This window comes from Ciona robusta, chromosome 1, assembly GCF_009617815.1.
Source record: "Ciona robusta chromosome 1, ASM961781v2".
In the NCBI taxonomy this organism is placed as follows: domain Eukaryota; kingdom Metazoa; phylum Chordata; class Ascidiacea; order Phlebobranchia; family Cionidae; genus Ciona; species Ciona robusta.
Window position 1 is genome coordinate 5323227 of NC_143235.1, and position 19513 is coordinate 5342739.

General features: G+C 32.5%; 2 protein-coding genes across 4 annotated transcripts in view; one reads left to right on the top strand and one right to left on the bottom strand.

Annotated features, from left to right (window-relative positions):
• LOC149741753 (dynein axonemal heavy chain 10-like) overlaps positions 1–19513 on the bottom strand; it is a 42163-nt gene that overhangs the window by 446 nt on the left and 22204 nt on the right. For all 3 annotated transcript variants that reach the window (XM_089885784.1, XM_089885802.1, XM_089885793.1), the window contains 42 exons: positions 18977–19120; positions 16212–16331; positions 15760–16032; positions 15508–15693; positions 15040–15195; positions 14782–14930; positions 14418–14520; positions 14015–14239; positions 13475–13604; positions 13127–13308; positions 12669–12859; positions 12324–12431; positions 11989–12124; positions 11587–11705; positions 11302–11434; positions 10977–11105; positions 10599–10714; positions 10234–10399; positions 9913–10065; positions 9681–9794; positions 8996–9141; positions 8660–8853; positions 8294–8427; positions 7962–8127; positions 7487–7621; positions 6306–6449; positions 5968–6094; positions 5634–5845; positions 5395–5524; positions 4970–5188; positions 4620–4811; positions 4097–4291; positions 3665–3829; positions 3371–3479; positions 3059–3154; positions 2853–2989; positions 2450–2570; positions 2231–2341; positions 1802–1951; positions 1386–1590; positions 1032–1175; positions 213–323 (listed from right to left, as the gene is read on the bottom strand). In XM_089885784.1, coding sequence (XP_089741910.1) covers positions 213–323; positions 1032–1175; positions 1386–1590; positions 1802–1951; positions 2231–2341; positions 2450–2570; positions 2853–2989; positions 3059–3154; positions 3371–3479; positions 3665–3829; positions 4097–4291; positions 4620–4811; positions 4970–5188; positions 5395–5524; positions 5634–5845; positions 5968–6094; positions 6306–6449; positions 7487–7621; positions 7962–8127; positions 8294–8427; positions 8660–8853; positions 8996–9141; positions 9681–9794; positions 9913–10065; positions 10234–10399; positions 10599–10714; positions 10977–11105; positions 11302–11434; positions 11587–11705; positions 11989–12124; positions 12324–12431; positions 12669–12859; positions 13127–13308; positions 13475–13604; positions 14015–14239; positions 14418–14520; positions 14782–14930; positions 15040–15195; positions 15508–15693; positions 15760–16032; positions 16212–16331; positions 18977–19120 — 6376 coding nt within the window. The remainder of the gene's footprint in view (positions 1–212; positions 324–1031; positions 1176–1385; positions 1591–1801; positions 1952–2230; positions 2342–2449; positions 2571–2852; positions 2990–3058; positions 3155–3370; positions 3480–3664; positions 3830–4096; positions 4292–4619; positions 4812–4969; positions 5189–5394; positions 5525–5633; positions 5846–5967; positions 6095–6305; positions 6450–7486; positions 7622–7961; positions 8128–8293; positions 8428–8659; positions 8854–8995; positions 9142–9680; positions 9795–9912; positions 10066–10233; positions 10400–10598; positions 10715–10976; positions 11106–11301; positions 11435–11586; positions 11706–11988; positions 12125–12323; positions 12432–12668; positions 12860–13126; positions 13309–13474; positions 13605–14014; positions 14240–14417; positions 14521–14781; positions 14931–15039; positions 15196–15507; positions 15694–15759; positions 16033–16211; positions 16332–18976; positions 19121–19513) is intronic.
• On the top strand, positions 16724–19020 carry LOC149741754 (arylamine N-acetyltransferase, liver isozyme-like). The gene is made up of 3 exons (XM_089885902.1): positions 16724–17116; positions 17323–17509; positions 17780–19020. The coding sequence occupies exons 1-3, from the start codon at positions 16772–16774 to the stop codon at positions 18124–18126; spliced, it is 879 nt and encodes a 292-aa protein (XP_089742028.1). The 5' UTR covers positions 16724–16771; the 3' UTR covers positions 18127–19020.

Here is a 19513-nt window from a genome sequence, read left to right on the forward strand (position 1 = left end):
AGTTATGTTTCAAAAAATATCATATTAACAGTTTTATGCTAACTATTAATAAAAAAATGAATGAGAAATAATATTTCTCATGTGGTGGAGAACTATAATTTATATCATAGGTATCATATTTTATACACCTCATGCCCATTTACCAGTTATCACTTATATAACTTTATAGATAATGTGTTGTTTAATGTAAAATATATGTTAAGATTTCTTGCCTTTCAACACTGGTAGTTCTTGAACAAGCTGTTTTGGTTTTGGTTTGATCAAACCACAATTTTCAATATCCCATGCTGCACCTTCCAAGTACAAACCACTCACAAAGCAACCTAATAATTAACACATATTCAGTTAAAAGAATGTTTTATTTGTATTTGGTAAAAGTATGGAACCAATTAAATTTTAAAATGGAAAAATTGGAAGTGGTTAAATGAATGTAATTCGCATTTTGGAGTAACCTGATGAGGTAAAACAAGGCTGGTTTATCAACAAATTGGACACTTTTTTATTAAGTATTTGGTTGAAACAATTACTGGTAAGTGTTTTGCCCTTGGACATAAGTCCCACAACAGTAACAACACTGGTTCTTGAACCGTTTATCATCTAAATAAGAGATGAGTGATGTAACCCAGGGGTTTCTAAAACATAGGTTACGCTCACTTCAGTTCGCATGTTTGATAAAAAAAATTGTTTATGACGCTACAAAATAGCCAGTATATATCTCATAGGATGGCCAACATGGTCACAATAACAACAACCAATGTACAAGGCTGAATTCTGTTTCAAAAAAATTGCATTATTTTGTACGACCTGTGTTCACCTTTTCTTGCCTATATCTGCCGAACAGCTGCGTGACTGCCAATGTGTTGTTGTACTATTTTAACATTCTTTCCTAAGTATGATTATTCTTTAGAAAAGATTTATTCTTTATAAGACTCGTTTGCACCCTTCCTACTAATGGAAGTTAACTACAAGGGTTACTCGTTTTTTATAATAAGAGCAACATGTAGGTTTCGTTATTCATCGCTTTAACTTACCCTGATGGGCTGTTTCAGTAACTTCCTCTGCAGATTGCCACTGAGTGACTTGTGTGTAAAGTGTTGATCTATCCAATGGCCAGCCATTCTTCCTACATGTGGCTTGTACCAAAGCAGTAAGGTACGACTCAGGGATATGAAGACCTGTTTGGTGCAATGTAATAAAAATTGCATAAGTGCTGTAATTTATTTTGATGGTGTAAATTTTGCATATGAAAAAGAAAAAAATGCTTTAAAAATTCAAGCAATGTAAACCAACAATACAGCTGTATTCAATTCAATAAAACTTTAGTGAAAGCAAAAATGGTAACAGTCTGAAAAAAAACTAAAAAAAAAATTCATGTTCCATGCTACCTGAAAGCCACATAACTGCAGGTTCTGCTTCATTTACCCAAACAGTATATTGTTCAAATCTCTTCTTGAAATGTTCCATCCAATTACCCAATGACTTGAGTGTATCTGGTGCGAGTTTCCGCCATATACTTGGGATCTGACCATTGAACAAAGCTTTGGCTAAATCATCAAGCTCATTGCTCATTCCTACTTCTCCAGCCAATGCCTTAAATACAAGATTTTGAGTCTTGTTACAACAATGAAATGGTTTGAATTATTATTACCCTGCATACCAATTAGTTTGTAATTATACCAATATTGGTTCACTTGGCTATTACTTAATATAACAAACTACTGTTTAAAATGCTTTTGCAATTTTCACTTTAATAATACAAAGAAATAAATAAATAAACACCAGCAACAAAACTTGAGCTCACCCTCTGCAGTTCTACAAGAGACTTAGCCATTCGTTCAATAAGTTTGTTCCATCTTTCCAATTCTTGCAGAAGCACAACTGATGTTGGAGATATATTTACACCCAAGTTACGATGGATCTTATCCAACTCAAACGGAGCAGGAATCTTGTTCTAAAAATTAAGTCAATCGTTTGAGTTGCATCATGTAGATGAAATATTATGTGACGGGAAACTGAGAGTTATAACACAAGTTTCAATTAGTGCATCTGTTCTGGTCGCTTTCTACTCACTTTCCAATTCCTAAATAGGCAAATACCTTAAGGGACCATCGGATTAAGGCAATTATGTATTGCCCAACCAAACACCTTTATACAAGTTGACAGTCGCTGCATAAACAATTCAAGTTAACGAATTTGAATAATATTTACATAAAACAAATATACCTATTACCTGTATATCTTTGGCAACATTATTAATGTAATCGTCCCTGCTTATTCCACCACCAGTATCCCCTGTCTGTGGCTGAAGATCAACCAGATTTTCCCACATATTACGAGCCGCCTGTCAAAAAAACTATTCTATAAGCATGCAGCAACAAATGACACATGAAGTTAAAAGCCTGGGATTTACCAGACCAACATTTAAAATAAAATACTATATTTATATTACCTGAGTGTAATATCCAATTTCTGCATTTGGATGAAGTCCAAACACCTCAGGTGTGTTTGTTAGTGGAAGACTTTCAATTAGTTCAACATAGCTGTCTTTGTTGCCTTCATCTTCTGGTATTCTGTGTGCAATGAAACAATCTCACAAATGTAAAGAAAATATTTACCGTCATAATATTAGTATAATATGAAAAGAGTTAACAACACACCAAAGAACGTATTTAAATAAACTTAAATTATTATACATGAATACTGCTGACATTATTAGGATTGTTTTGTATTTAACACTTGCATAAACTACAGCTGTGTGTGTTTCGATGACCTACTACTAAGATCCTTAGTCATTTGTGTTTATCTGTTCACTTAAATGTTTCCATATTGGAATCATGGCAACACACTCTTACTTGTAATCAACATCTTCATTGTGGAAGAAATGGAAAGGTTGGAAAGTATCGAATATGAAGTCACCGAAATATTCTTCCATGTAAGTTGTGAGAACTCTTCTATCGAAATTATCAATAGCGCGACCTCCATACATCACCTGTGTAACATCATGTTTTAACTATGTATATGATTTATATCAATTGTAACACATAAAAGCAAAAGTTACCTCTCCAATAAGATACTTCAGTGATCCCCACGGTATCTTGTCATCACCCAATTCGAAAGCTTTGATCAAATAAGTCTTCAATATGTCCATGCATACCTAAGGAAAAATAGTTTTAAATCAAAAGGTTTAAAAAGCTGTAAAAACTTGGCAAGTAAGAGCACAATTGTAGATAAAACAAAATTTGTTGTTAAAAAGTAGGATCGAACGTATTATTGTTTAACTAAAAATAAATTGTTTTTTTTACAGTAATGCCAGTGATTAGAATAAATTGTTTGTTGTAAAAAATATAAACTGATAAAATTATGAACATACTGTGTGATCAGATTCGTTAAAATCGTAAGAAATATTCCAACCAATTTTTCCGTACTTCCTTCTTTCCTGGACCACAGCATGGAAGAAACTCAACACAAACACAAGCGATCTAAAATAAGTTTGAAACCATACGGTAAAATAAATCACGATATTTATTAATAAACAGTATTTTTTAAAAATATTTTTATAGAAAAAAAAGCATTGCATAAAAATAACTGTTTCTAGAAACATAGTGTACACATCACGTTTACGTATACACACAAACTACTATTTACAGAATAATAACCATATTACCTGTATGCAGGATGTGGGCATTCACCCAACATTGTAGCTGTTATTTTATGGTAAGTATTACGTAGGTTGAGTTTCAATCCATTAGGAGGTTCTGTCACCACCTTTAGTGAACGTTGCAAGATTCCAATCGGAAATTCAGGAATGGATTCAGTTGTCAACCAGAGTCTGTGGAAACAAATACAGATCTCGTTTAATCATGCAAAGTATAAATTGTCAAATTTAGGTTCCATGTCTTTTATGAAAATTCACAGTCTAACACTAACTGCTAACCAACATCCTCTAGAAGCTTATGCTTAATCATCGATCTTAAACTCACAAACTTTGCATTTCGTTGGCTTAAAACTTTGAACTATCCAGATATTTCACACATTATATATTTACTCTAATAATTACTCAAAAAATGTTAAGTGCATCTGTTAAAGCTAAATAAACCTGAAATCTGGATGAGGTTTTTGAATCCTCTCAAGAGATTTCTCCAATTCTTTGAGCCACTTCACAAGCAAATGGCAATTCTGCAGCATCAGCCACTGGCCGCGAGCAATGGCGGTTTCCAGAAGTTGAAGAGCCACCTTCTCCTGACCTTGACCCATGGCTAAAAACTTTAAACGATTTCCACCAAATCCACTCCTGGAGAAAAATTAAAAATTTTAAAGATAAAAAAATTGCAAAAACCTAAATTCCCTTTATATATAAATACGATAATGAATCTGCAGCACTGCTTTAACCATTACTTTTACATCTATGTTTTTATTTATTGTTTTAACCTGTATCAAAATGCATTTTTCAATACTATTTTATTTATGTCACTTTTGGTAACATTATTGAAGAAAGGCATAAGCTTACATTATTTTGAGTGTTATGATCAGATTCGTACACAATGTTTTTCACATTGGTTTATTTATTTTACTTTATTTTTAAGTTAAAGAAATGTCTAATGCAAAATGTTGACACCAACCTCTCAGCAAGTTTCATGAGATCGGAAGCGGGATCCGAACCTGGACTGAGGATGAAGACGATGGGGGAAACAGGAGAACTCTGCTCATAAATCGACTCAAAACTAATAATCGGGGGTTGAACGTAAAGTTCTCCAACTTTAACGATGACGTAGTTAGTGATGGCGCGCACCACACGATCAATACGGAAACATCTGAATAAAGATATCAAGAGTAAACTATTAAGAAACAATTAATCTTTATTTTAATATAATACAGATAAGTTTAGATCTTCCTAAAATTGAAGTTCCTTTTTTATGCGAAATTGTAATTAAACCACAACATATTATTGACATCTATTAATTATATTCACCTGAGCAGACAAAGTTTATGGAAATCATTCACTCCTTCCTTGTATTTGCCAGGAATGGGCATGACCTCAGGTGTATCATGATCATACCAATTCTTCCACGAGCTCTCCTGTTTCTGTACATCATCTGGGAGAGTTTGGAAGACATCAGGAAGGATGCGAGCGAGTTCGATGATGTCCTGCCATCCTTGCTCCGGTATCCAGTCATGTGGTTTCTTACGACTGCCATGTTCGACAAAAATTGTTTTTTATTGAATATATTGCTCTTTCCCACAGTCATACTTTACAAACTTTAACATGTTAAAATTTAAAAAGTTGTTTTTGAAAAAGTTTGAACTAGTTAACTTTAAAGTACAGTCGTTCATAAATTAAAATATTATAATCCTATTTGAAAAAATACTGCTTTTAGAAAAATAATAAAACATCACCTGCTTTTTTCCAAAGCAATGTTTCCTTTGTAGAAGAAATCAAGTTCCTCCTGAGCAATGTTTCCCTGATCCTGTTCCAACTTGATTGTCATCTGGAAGGAGAATAGAAGCTTGTGCTTCTCAAACAAACCTGGTCAATGTGCAATGTGGTTATTCTAATAGCCATGTGTTAAAAAAATAACACGACAAAGAAATAAGGTCAACAATTTGTAGAATCATTATTGACAACGTATACCGACCTGTGCATGCATAGTTGTAAATATTGTGCGTGAGAGTATCAATGATGTTCTTCAACCTCTTATGTAGAATCGAATCTGGCAAACTTTTGCGGAGTGAAAAGTCAAAGACACCGAGAAAAGATGCGAGAGAGAATTGATACATGTTGTTGATCACGGCCATCTCAGATAAAACAAAGAAGAGTATTGCTCCTCGTCGTGCAGCAGGACGATATCTGAATATATTTCAACTTTTATATGGAAGTTGATCATGTATTTTTGTACAATTCAAGCATCAGAGTTCATTCCACAAACCAAGCAACCAAACCATAACTCAAACAGAGTAAAATATTCTCACCCATCTCTAAGTTTATCGATATCAGCTGATGTTTTTGCAGCCATGGCAAGCTTTTCAGATACTTCAGTTGCTTTAGATTTTGTTTCATCAAGTGTTTCAATTAACTCAGTGTTGTCTAACATGTTTCCTGTAAGATACGGTGTAAGTTAAAATGTACAACAATTAATATTTCACTCTTAATCAAAATGAATTTGTTACATAAATCAAACGTAGAGTTGTTTTGGAAAAAAAATAAATAGAAATTAAAACAGATACACTAAACTAAAAACAGCAACTTTTTGTTTAGCAGCAGAAAATACATAATTAAACTTGTGCAAAAAACACGAGGTAGAAACAACCTTTGGATGTTGCGAGTTCTCTAAGTAGGGAATCTTCCAAATCTTTCAACAACTTTTTATTTTCTGAGGTTTCCTGAATCAACCGTTCACGTTGTTCTTCTAACTCTTTTCTTTCGAACTTCACAATAACAGAGAGAAGTTGATCTGCAAAGTGGAAAATTAAACAAACTAATCAATTACTACTATCTTTGTTAAACAGTGAATATTGTCCATAATAACTGAAATTTTTTTACTTTTACACAAAAAAACTTTTATATTGATTTTTTACAAGAACACAATTATAAATAAAACAAAACTGTTAAAAAAGTAGAGTTGATGATGTTACAGTTTATAAAGACTATGTTATTTCCAATTGTAAGACACATGACTACTAGGGCTGTGGAAAAGTTAACGGTTAACCGGTTAACCGAACCTATTCGGTTAACCGCTAACGAAAAGTTCAAGTCGTTAACCGAACTATGACGTCATAGGGCATAAACGTATATCAATATCTGTCTTATTTACACGAAAGGCACGTGTTCGTGTTCGTTGATTGTTGTTTTGCAATAAGACAGAGTGCGCAGAGACGCTGTTGCTTTGATCGTGCCCTACAACGGCGATTACGCCATCAATCTTGATTGTTAATACCGCAGGCTAACTAGTTTTGCAACATTATATTGGTGTAATACACAACTTAAATGTTTTCCTAAGCCAAGCAGCGTGTTTATTACGAAAAAGCAGGCATTCACACGTGAATTCATTGCATCATAATAGCGATTGTTTGACCTGGCAATTGATTACGACATAATAGCAATTCACACGTTAATAACTGCGTCATAATTGCAATTCACACGTTGATTATTTAGACGGCAGGTGTTTTAAAACAGGTTTGAATATGAATAAGAAAGCATTACTTTAACGTTAAGAACGTTTGCGCGTGTATTGCAAGCATAGTCCATACGTACGTCGTAAAGTTGCCTTTAAATTCGCGAAAGAAAAGCGATAAACAAGACGCTTTTATTAGGATTACACTTGTATCGGTTAACCGGTTAACCGGTTAAAACTGAACGGTTAACGGTTAAACAAAAATAGGGAAAATCCACAGCCCTAATGACTACATAGCAATGCTTCTAGTTGGAATTAATTCTTTCAGATAGGCAGTGTTAAATGAAGTTAATATAATTAAGAAAAACAAAGTTCACCTTCCAGTCCTTTTAACGTGACAGTGTAGTTGATAATCATAGCTTTCCCAAACACAGCAGGTGAATATCTTGGGTTGGATAGTTTACTTGTAAGGTAGAGTTTAAAGTTTGAATCGTAATCTACCTCCTTGTCACCTTGAATAAATATAAAAAATGAAAGTAGGTATATTATCTCATGTCACCATGTAACTTGGAAGGAAGTATTGTGAGTTGACTGGAACAACCTGTGGGTGACCACAGAGTTGGAGCAACGGTTGTTAAGTGTATGGCTTAAGTGCACACACATATTTAACTTTAACAAGCTTTATTACAAAAAGAAAAAAACACAATTGTTAAAGCAGTTAACTAAATTACCAGAGTAGGCAAAATATGCAAAATATAAGAACCAAAAGACACAATTTTGACTGTACAAAAATTTTTTTAACAGTAATTTAACAAAGTAGTTTGTAAACACTAAATAGATTATATAACCAACCAAGCACGACAAATTCTCTTCCTTGTCCTCCCTTCACATCCTTTTCAAGCACATTGTCAATAACAGGATCAATATATTCATCAACATCTTTAAACAGGAAAGGAAATCCATATTTAATCGCAAGTTCAAGTTGTTTCAAGAAATCTGGACTGTTGAATGATGATTCCTATAACACAAATATTAAAAATTGCAAAAAATCATTTTTTATATTGTTATTGGTCAATAGAATGTTTATAGCTGATTTAATTATCACACCTACATTTTGCACAAATTTTCGCATTTGAAAATAAGAACAATTTATAAACAAAATTTTGTCAGTTAAGATTTGAAACCTTGAGATTATTCTCCTCTTCTTTCTTCCGGATCCAACTAAGAGCTTGCTCCTGGGGATCAATACAGAGGGGGAAACGGGATGCTCTCGTGGTGAGGATGCCGTTCTGTATTGAAAGTTCATCTGGAGGAAGACCTGAAGACAAGAAACAAAACATTAATAATACTAAAATTATTTACATAACCAAGGTAAAACAAAACAATCATAAACATCTAATTACAACAGCATAATAACAGTTAAAGTGACATTAGCTGTTATTTTTAATTACCTTATACATCTATAAAATTATAAAGCTATATTGGTATTAGTTAAATAACATACAAACAAACATGCTATACATGCAAGCAGAATAAACTAAGATCCCTACCTTCAGATCCCCATTTACTGATTTCCACTTCATCTGTGAGCAAACTTTCAAGTTTAAATGGATCAGACAACGGAATTTTCCGTTGCGTAACATCTTTAACCCAATCTTCATACACCATGCTGTTTCTAAACTCCCAACTAAATGCCCCTTCATAGCTAAGGAAAGCTGATGAGATCAAACAATCTCCTAAAAGCCTGTAAAGATGGCAGTTTAGTGATTGCGAGAAATGAGTAAGCACTTAGCTTCTTAGGTAAATATTGAAATACACAAGACTACCATAAAAAAAATAATTAAATGCATGTCATTATTTGGAATGTTAAAAAGCAATAATCTTACCTAATGCGTCTTTTTTTTAATTCTTCCAGCTCAATATTCCATCTTACATTCTCTGAACCCAACCCACTGATAAGTTTATCAGCCGCTCTCAATCTTCGCTCCATAATCTCAGCTTCCTCCTGAAGTTGTCTTTGTTCTGCTATTGCCTGATTAAACAAACATTTGTTAAAAAAATCTTTTTATCAACCTAATAACATTACACTCACGATAGTACAATAAAAGTAACCAAGAATAATGTTTAATTTGAAAGAAATTTTTAAAATAAAGTTTAATTAAAAACCCATTGTGATAAATAGTTTTAATGTTTAATAAACATTTAACTCCTTTTATTCTAAACAAATGTAATTATATGCCAATGATACGGCAACTAAAGTAAAACATTTAATTTTAAAACTTAAGAACCATAATATAATTTATGGTTTATTATAATTTGATTTTAGTAAAGTAATTTGAGTCTTGAGATGTAAGAATTAAGATATTCTGAAATGATTATCACAAAGTAAAACATCAACTGAAACAACTGCTTTAACAAAAAATAAATGGGCACAATCATGACCATTAAAGAAAAATTAAAACTGCTAGCATAAAATTATAAAACTAATTTTATTTTTTTCATAAATGCATTGTTAACCAAAATATTGGATTGCATCATAAAAAGTTTCTAGTCAAAACACACACAACACACCTGTTCATATTTTAAGCCCAAAGCATTGAGTTCTTCTGATAAAGCAGCAAGTTCTTTGTTGATCTTGTCAAGCTCACGTTTCGATTGATGATAATTCCTTTCTAATCTTGCCACCTGTTTGAAAAATACAATTTACTATTTCAATAAACTTTATTTAACCCTGGCTATTTATCAACCAAAGTACAAGAAAATATTAAACTTATAAAATTGAATATTTGTTTAGACAATTCACCTTTTCACGTTTTGGTTTAATTTCGCGAGCTACTTCACAGTAGCCCATCACCGCTTCCACAAACTTCATCATCCCGTGACCGGCAGTGGAGATGCTCTTCATCTCAGGAAGACTCACTCCGAGATTTTTAAGGAAGCCTTTCACTGTTCGTGTCTGATGGAAATGCATACCAAATAAGAAAAAAAAAAAAAAAATTCGACTATGATTAAAAAGTGCAGCAGTTTATGGAAGCAATCTGTTACAAAGTTAGTTTGGATCTCTTTAGGTTATAAAAAGCGAAAACTGATGAAAATTTTGTTAATGGAGGATGAGATGTTAAACCTGGTTAGACCCGATGGCATCAACATCCATCTCCATCAAACTTTTCAAGAAGTTTCCTTCTGACATCATCGCTTTGGCCGTTTTCCATGAAATTTCTCGATAACCTTTCATCACGAGGATACACTCACAAATAGTCTGTACAGCTTTCGGTGGTTTCGCAAATGATCTGTGAAGTTGTGAATATTGAAATATACTAACCATAAACCACCTACTGTTGATTATCTTATCTTTGTTTCACTAAATAATTAAAACAGCATGAATGTAACACAAAGGAAACAATATTCATTTGACTACACAACCAGGGAACACAATAATGCTTTAAAGAAAAATTCTAATCTTCTATATTTATATCATATATTTTTTACCTAATTTCAGTGACATCAGATTTATCAAGATCTTGCAAGGCAAGACGAGCAGCTTCAAGGGCAGGCATAGCTTCAGCGAGTGATTCCTCTGCATCTTTCTTCTCAACTGCTATCACCTAATAGATCAAAATAAATATTGTGAAAATGAATGGACAGTCACTATAAGTTTATTTCTGTTTTGAAAGCAGATTTATTACCAAAGCAGTATTTTAAAGTTTATATATGCATAAGAATTTAAATATATCATTAGTCATTAAAATTGACAAATCAAACCAATCTAAAATTTTTTAAAGCAAAATAATGTTTTATTAACTAAATTGGGTCATTCGAGTTTCCCTAACATGAATTCACTTAAACGATAAATCAACTTTATACAACCTTGTTCTGCTCTTCAATCTCTGTAGCTTTTGCCGACGCAAGTTCCTTCTTTTCAGTTGCTGTTTGTGTTTTGATTGTGATGTCACTGAGAAGAACTTCACAAGCTTCTGTTTTCTCAGTCACTGCCACCTTGATGGTTAATATTTGTTAATTGCCTGGTAAAATGTGGTTTACTGGTGCCTTGGTTTACATTTAATGTGTAAGACCATTTTATTGTATTTTCAATAACAGATGAATGGCTAAACAAGGTAAAAATATCAAAAAGAATAATAATTATTCGTTTTAATGTATTTGATTTGAAACAATATATTATTGTTCCCCTTACTTTCTGCACAGCAAGTTTTTTGTTGAGTTCATTTAGTTGTTCTGTTGCTTCAGATAATTTCTGCAGGCCACCATCCAATCTTTCACACATCTTCAATATTTCTTGATCTTTCTTATCCAGCAATCCATTGTAACTTTAACCAAGTAGTTAATATGTCATCAAATATAAGCAATCTTGTACAAATACACACTTCAAAAAAAGTTAACCAATATAGTTTCACTACATTGTACAATATTAATACTACTTCAACCAAAACTGTGAAATACAAACAATTGTATTATTTACCTGTTGATGAAATCAAGATAGTTTTTGGGCGTGACATAATTGTTTCTTCTCAGTTTTTGAGCAAACAGCTTGCTGTAGTTGCCAACAGATTGATGAGCAAACACGATGTGACCAACAACCTGATTTTAAAACAAGATCACATTATGAAGAAACCAAACAGCCTGAACCTTGTTGTTTAATACTCAACCCTTATTGTTAAACAGTGACAGCTACATTTAATAAATTTTACAGACACTAAATGTTCTGCTGTAATTGCTACAAAGCATAATATTATCCAATAACTTTAACAAAGGTGTTATATAAAGTTGCTAAAATTATTAAATTAAGTTAATTTCTAATTGGTAAACCAATGAGAAACTCCAAAAATGAATTACTATATACTTGAAAATATATATGACTTACATGATCGACATGTTCCTCAGGTATCATTTGATTTTCACCGAGGAATGAAGTGGCGACAGCGAACAAAGCTTGTTCGGGCCACGGCATGAACCAATCAATTACTGTGTTGTTAACCATGCCAGGAAAGTTACGGCATCTGCAAGTCACATACATACTAGTTAGGCCAGTGTACCTTAGCATATAGTGATAAAATATCAGCAGAACTACTTGTTACAGGGGTTTGATGCATCAGTGTTTAAGTTTAAAAACTACAATGGCAAAAATACTTTAGAAAGCATTGACATAATTAACATTGTTAACTGGAGATTATAAAAATAGATTGACTTTAAACCAACCTGACACGCAACTGGTCACCAACAGGAGACATAGCCAGCACAATATGCAAATTATCTCGACACTTGGTAACAAAGTATTGCCATATAGATTCCTTTGCTGGACCAAACCTGTAAAACAAGTGTTAGTTTAAATAAACAATATACCTGAATAGATAAAAACATATAAGTCTGTAAGGGAGTTACTTGGTGAGGTGATAAATTATGATTAATTTTTTTCGAAATTGGTAATATTTAATATTGCAAGGGGGCAAAAATAGGAATTATATTAATCTGTACAGATTATAAACTATTTTTAAGAAAACATGTCATAGGAACATCTTAATCTGAAGATTATTTTAAACCAACCCATTCTTTGAAGCTTCATCTCTCACTGATCCAATGATGGCTTCTTTCTCATCATCAGCGAACAATGCCGGTACCATCCCTGACGTCAACATATTGTTGATCAACTCAAGGAATCCTTCCTCTGCCACATGAGAGTCGGTAAAAAGGAAAACTGTCTTCTTGTTCTCAATACCAAGTTTGTTGTAAAGAATCTGTTTTGGTTTTAGGTTGTTAACAGGGTACAGTTTTTACAAAATTAAGTATATGTAGGAACACATGTATAAATAAATTTTAAACCAGCAGTTTCGTTACAGAAAAAATGCCCCACTGTCCAAAAACAGAGTTATACATGTGGTAACTTGTAACCCATGTTGCAACAAATGATGTTGTCCTGCAGGGTTATTAAGTTATATTTACTAATTTACATGCAAATACATGGTAATCAATATATATCAAAAAAATTCAAACTTAATACACACTTTAAGATCTTCTCTAAATGCCAACTCATCATAACCACGACTCAATGCAATTTCAAAAACATCGCATCCAGCAGAAAATGAAGCTAACTTGGTTAAGCTCTGTTTGCCAGAACCACCAACACCAACCAACAAACTATGTCCATGGTCCATTCGTATGACACGATGTATTCGTGTAAGATGATCTGGTTCAACATAAAAACTGGTAAATGTCATAGGATTTGGCATCTACATTCCATGAATCTACCGTATGGTACTTACAACTACAAGCAGATTAACTTTAAGAATGAAATTACATTGTATCTTCTAGTGCACTAAATAATAGCAAATAATTTGCAGAAAGTAGAATACCTAAAGCATCTTCAAACAGAACGAGGTTCATGGCTGTATGATCCTCATTGTATTCTTCCAAGATTTCTTGAAACAAAGCTTTTGCTGCATCAAAATCTTGAACATCTTCGTATAATCGTGGTTCAGATTCCTATTTATGCAAACAGACGTAGTAAACTGATTTCTTTTTCATGAAAGTTGAACATAACATGATACAAATATAGGTTACTGGAGTTATCATAATTTTTAGATTCTTTATCATTTATATTATGGTTGGCATGAAAAACCTCAAACAGTATTACACAGACGTAATGTTACCTACTATAAACGATCCATACATTTTATACAAACTAAAAAATGCATAACATCAGCTATTTGCCAAAGTTCCTGTCAAAGCAATTACAGTGAGCGATCTTGTACAAAGAAATCCATTGCTGTATATTGTCATTAATTTTGACTATAGAAATAATGTGATAATAAATCATAACCTAAGTTACGAAACAGTACATGTGATATGTATATAAAACATAAAAACATAGTCGTAAAATATTTCTTAACTACCTGCATTGCTGTTCGATAATCACCAAACAAACACGGATCTCTGCTGACAAAACTTTCAATTTTAGGGAAGTTTTCTTCAACAAGTTTTTGTATTAGAGCTTGCGTGGTTGCTTTGTCCTTTTCATCGATCAATCGATCGTGAAAGACCCGAAGACATTCATTTCTCCACAAACGAATAAAGTTTTCAAGTTTTGGGAAGCGTTCAGGTGTAGAAGTGCATATTCCCTGGAAGAAAAGTAATTTTGTAATTTGTAAAATTTATAATTATTTTTATATCTTATCTTTATTATTAAAGTTGACAAACTAGTATCTATACCACCAAGTAAAATGACTAAAGCAAACATATCTTTCAAAAGACATTCAAAATAGTATTTTAATTGTAGGCAAATGTTTTAATTCAAACCTGATAAACTCTGGACAGATCTCTGAGGTTGAAGATGTAATGGAACTTGGATGGAGTTGGTGGAAGATCATTGACGATGTTCTTGTACAACTCAAGTGTGTTTCTGTATTATGAGATGGACAGACTTAAAAATGATGTTTTGTTTTATTCTATTAATATAAATACAAAACATAGAAACTAGAGCAAATGAAAGCTTCATTAATTTGTATCCAGGATAAATAAACGTGATACCAATGTTTAAGTTGCATCATGCAGTCATACAATGCAAATTATATCTAGATAATTTTTAACTATAAATCCTGTTAATTAATTTCAGATAAACTTCAAAGCTATGGCCAAGAGAATATTTCTTTCTGCGACTTACGTAGTAACACGTTGAACACAACCCTGGATTTCTTCACTAAAAGGAATAGTGTGGCCTTCAAGTATTGAGTTGTAAATTTTAAGCAAAGATTCATGAGCTGGGAACGTCATGTTGAAAACACTGAACAGCGATAAAAATCGAGGATCCACCTAAAGTCATTTGTTGCGAAGTTATAGCTTGATGTCTCAAAAAATAATTTTATTTTAACTGATGTATCTAAAATGTGCTAAAAATAGGCACATGTACTAAACAACTCACCTCATTCCTACCACCACCAGCCTTGCCCATGGCTGCCACATAACTGAGATCACGTAAGTATTTATAATAAAGCTCCTTTCCTCTGTCATACATTCCACCTTTCTCAAGAAGAAGTTTTAACAAAGCAATTGGTTGTTGGGTTCCGTATGTATCAACCTGAAACATGTAATTCACATCATTAGCATTTGGGCCTGACCTGAACATTATATATTTGTGGTGCGGCAACATTTGAGTTACAACATTTTTTCTACATGTTTATGTAGTAGACAACTGTTTTATTTAAAAGTTGGCATCCAAAATGGTAAACATTACCATAGTGTAGTTTTACCAACTTTGGCAATATGGGAAGACAGTAATAAAACATTAAATATGCATGGTTTGGCACATAAAGTGTAATTAGATATTCAACCAACATTTGTCTGTATTTGTTAACACATATTTTAAAAATTTAGAAGAAGGAAATTGAACCTGTGGCATGTTCATGTCATCCATGAAGACAACCAATCTCTTCCCAGGTGGAGGACCATAAAGATCTTTGGTTCTCTTCTCTACATTTGCTTCCAAGTTTCTCTGAACATCCATGGATGTTGTTCGTGATGAAAAGTTGATGTGCAACATCAGATGAGAATCTGCATCCAATCCTCTCAAGAAGTTCTAAGTCATATTTTTTATATACTTTATTTATCTATTTTTGTACTATAGCAACTACTATACACTTACTTGTATTGTTGCTGTTTTTGATGTTCCAGTTTCACCAACAAGTACAACTGGGCGCTTTATTGTCACCATAAGTTTTAACAACCATGTTGTTCTGGTTGTGTCAATGGTTGGCACCAAAATCTGGTTGTACTTCAATTCTGGGTCATGTTCATATTTTGGGACAATCTGACTCCATGGCAACCATGCATTCTCATCGATATCAAAATGGTAATCATACAAAGTCGAATATTTGGTTGGAATTTCACCAGGACGAGCGGGAGACTTTTCATCATCCTGACATAAAGTCACCATTTGAATTTAAATAAAAAAGGTCCAACGAGGCTATTAGGGTGAGATGTTAGAGTGCCATAATGCAAAACAGAAGAGTTAAATGCAGAATAGCAAAATGTTTGATTTTTTTGCAGATAGTATAAACCTAATTTACAAATTGTGCGTTTGTACAACATACTTACATTTACACCAGTCATGCTTGCAAGTTTTTTAATAAACTCATCGAATGTTGCACGACCCTCTTCAACCAATGTTCCTCCAACTGACCAATACATTGATTCAATGAACAAACATTCCAGAACCTTTAAAACGCACATATTCATTATCATATTATACAGGTCTTCTATAAATTCCACCATATTTTGATTGACTTATTATTACAGAATGCAGAAAATCATCTAGCTATAAAATCAACAACCGGTTATGAGAAGGACAAATAAACATCAATAAACTTCAATTTTACATCAGCAAAAAAATGCTCTTGTGTATTATTTTTTAAAAATGACACCAAAAAGTGAGTCGGAACTTAAGTCATAAGATAAAACAAGCTCAATGTTAAAAAAAATTGCAGCACTGTCAATTCTATATGGATTGCACCATGTTTTGAAACTGGAACAGAAAAAATGCCATTGTTTACTTAGTCATTATTAAGGGTTGACACAGTGCAGACAAATAGGAAATAAATCATTTAACTGTTTCATGCGCAGGAAGAGGTTCCACTGTATTAATACCTGAGGTTAAGATGGGACATGATATCCAAGATATAAAGAAATACTTGGAAAGAATAAATTATACAAGTAGGATAAGTAATGATAGCTCTACACTTAGTCAGTTATGCCAACACCACACAGAATATATTCCATTTGAAAACCTTGACATGTTTGGTGGGGAGAGAAAGAGACTTGATTTTGATAAAGTTTATAATGATATAATTGTAAAGAAAAGAGGTGGCTGTTGTTATGAACAAAATGGTTTGTTTTACTGGGTACTGAGAAAATGTGGATATGAAGTAACAATTGTTCAGTGTGAAGCATTTATCAGCGACGGGGAAGGATATGGACCTAGCTTTGATCATATGGCTTTGTTGGTAAGAGTTAATATAATTTTAAACCTGCAACAATGGCTGTATGGGGCTAATGGTCTACATTGGTGTAAAACTGTATGTCTTAATCAGTTTGAACAACATGTATCAAACTAATTGAGAAAATTTGTTATATACAGAAACTTACATTAAATATGTGATAAAGGATTAAATGTATCTCCTACATTACTCTTACATTAACTACATTAAAGGTAACATGTGATGATGGTTCAGTGTGGCTAACTGATGTTGGTTGGGGTGGCACCGGGTTTATTACACCATTGAAATTTGAAAGTGATAAGGAACAGATACAAAACAATGGGGTCTACAGGTTATTAGGATCAACCCAACAAAAGTTTTTGTTGCAAAAACTTCAAAAGACTATTATACAAGTAAATGGTAAACTTATTATTTAAACTTGAGTGTAACTTATTTTATTACCCACAGGTTACAGGCAGGCGCGCTAACCACTTTGCCACAGCGCCGGACAAACTTATGTGTATAAATAAGAAAATTTAAAACTTGTCAATTAAACTCAATTAAATATGCTTTAGGTAAAAAAAAGAACCTATATTAAGATAATCTTTTTAACAGAAAAAACATTCCTGTATACACATTAATTTTACATGTTTAGTTCTATATATATTTCTTATCTTGACCGAACTACAGGTTCAACGAAGATAAAAGTAAAAGGAAAACAATGGAATTCGATTTACAGGTTTGACATTATTCCAAGAAAATGGGAAGATTTTAAAGAAATGTGCGAATATCAGCAAGATGATGAAGACAGTTACTTGATCCATAATACAATTTGTGCGAAACAAAGTAAATATGGTAGTGTTGTCGTGAGGGGTTGGATGACGTTTGAGAAAATGTTTGTGGATCCAATGACCGAGAAATACAAATGGAGAAAAGAAACAAAAAGTCAAGAAGAGTTAAAAGAAGTTCTTAAAAAATTTTTTCAAGTGGAAATCAACTTTGACTTGAAGCCAGAAGCAAAATTTGAAGCTGATTAATAAAATGTATATAAAGTAGTGAAGGCAGTATCATTATATAACAGTGACTCTTATTCTGTGGGCAGCTAACTCGGTTGACAAAGACTAAAATGTTACAAGAACTATTTGTAATCTCTTACCTTGGTGAACCACTTTTATTTGCATTTTTTTTTGTTCAAATATTGGAATTTTTGTTATTATTGTTTTGCCTAAATATTAAAAAAATTTTGCAATAAGATAATTCACAGTTTTTGAGTATCCTCTGTTATAGAGCACCCTAAAAATATATATAACTTCAGCTCGCTAACTTTGCAGACAAATAATTATTCTTCTGCTTTTGCCATCAAGTATGCAAGTGTTGCTGCTACATTAATAAAGTCTTATGGTACGGTAAAAAATGCTGATATTATAGAGTTGACTCTATACTGAAGAAGAATGACTCAATTTATATAAACAATAGGTAACTTTCACTGTTAATTTGCACAAGAGTCAATATTGTCTAAGATACATATACATTTCCAATCATGGCATGTAAGATAACTGTGTTAATGTTGAGAGCCTCATATATAACTTATATCTATTAAAATAAATAAAGGAAAACATTTTAGTTTTTGTGTAAAGTTTTAACACCCCTGTCAATAAGAGATGGAGATTTGTCTTAAACAATATAATTTTTTAAAAAGAACAACGTCATCCAAAAAGAACAAAGAATAAGAAAATACTGTTGAATAATACTTTTTTAAAAAAAAATGGGAACCCATAAAAAAAACATTTAAAAGATGTCCCACCTTGCCCTGCATTTCATCTTGCCCCACCCTATTATTTGTTGACACGACTTAACAGCTAAATAAAGAATTATTGTTGTACTCACAGTAGGATCACCAGAATCCACTTTATATTCTTCAAGCAGGGCATTCAACATCATACACAGCTGGGTAAGCATGTTAAGATTGGTTTGTGGGACAATCAACTTCAATGGTTTACCTTGCCTACCATCCACCAAACCCTCATATACCTGTGTTATATATTGCATGGTTACAAAAATACAAAACATTTTCATACAATAAATATAAATGATTAGGATACAGAAATCATGTGTATGTCATTATGATTTATTTGTTGGTGTGCAAATGATTTTAATGAAGTAATGTAAATAAATCCAGATGTTTACAGCTGTTGCTTTCTGTTTCATTAACTATCTTTCTGTCATTTTCATGACCAAACTTGATGCATTTTTATGAATGAAACTTGATTAGTTTTTTTATATGTCAAAAGTGTTGGACCATTAAAGTTGTTTTTTCATATAAATAAAGTCATAAGCTGTATATTCTTATATTTAAACTGTTAATTTGAGGATTTTAAATTACAGTACCAGTACAATAATTCTTATATAAAATATATTGTTAAA

Bases quoted from the DNA above. Each gene is read 5' to 3' on its own strand.
- LOC149741754 (XM_089885902.1), top strand. From the start codon at position 16,772: ATGGGACATGATATCCAAGATATAAAGAAATACTTGGAAAGAATAAAT. The intron at 17,117-17,322 runs GTAAGAGTTAAT...ACTACATTAAAG, and splicing joins TTGATCATATGGCTTTGTTG to GTAACATGTGATGATGGTTC. The intron at 17,510-17,779 runs GTAAACTTATTA...ACCGAACTACAG, and splicing joins GACTATTATACAAGTAAATG to GTTCAACGAAGATAAAAGTA.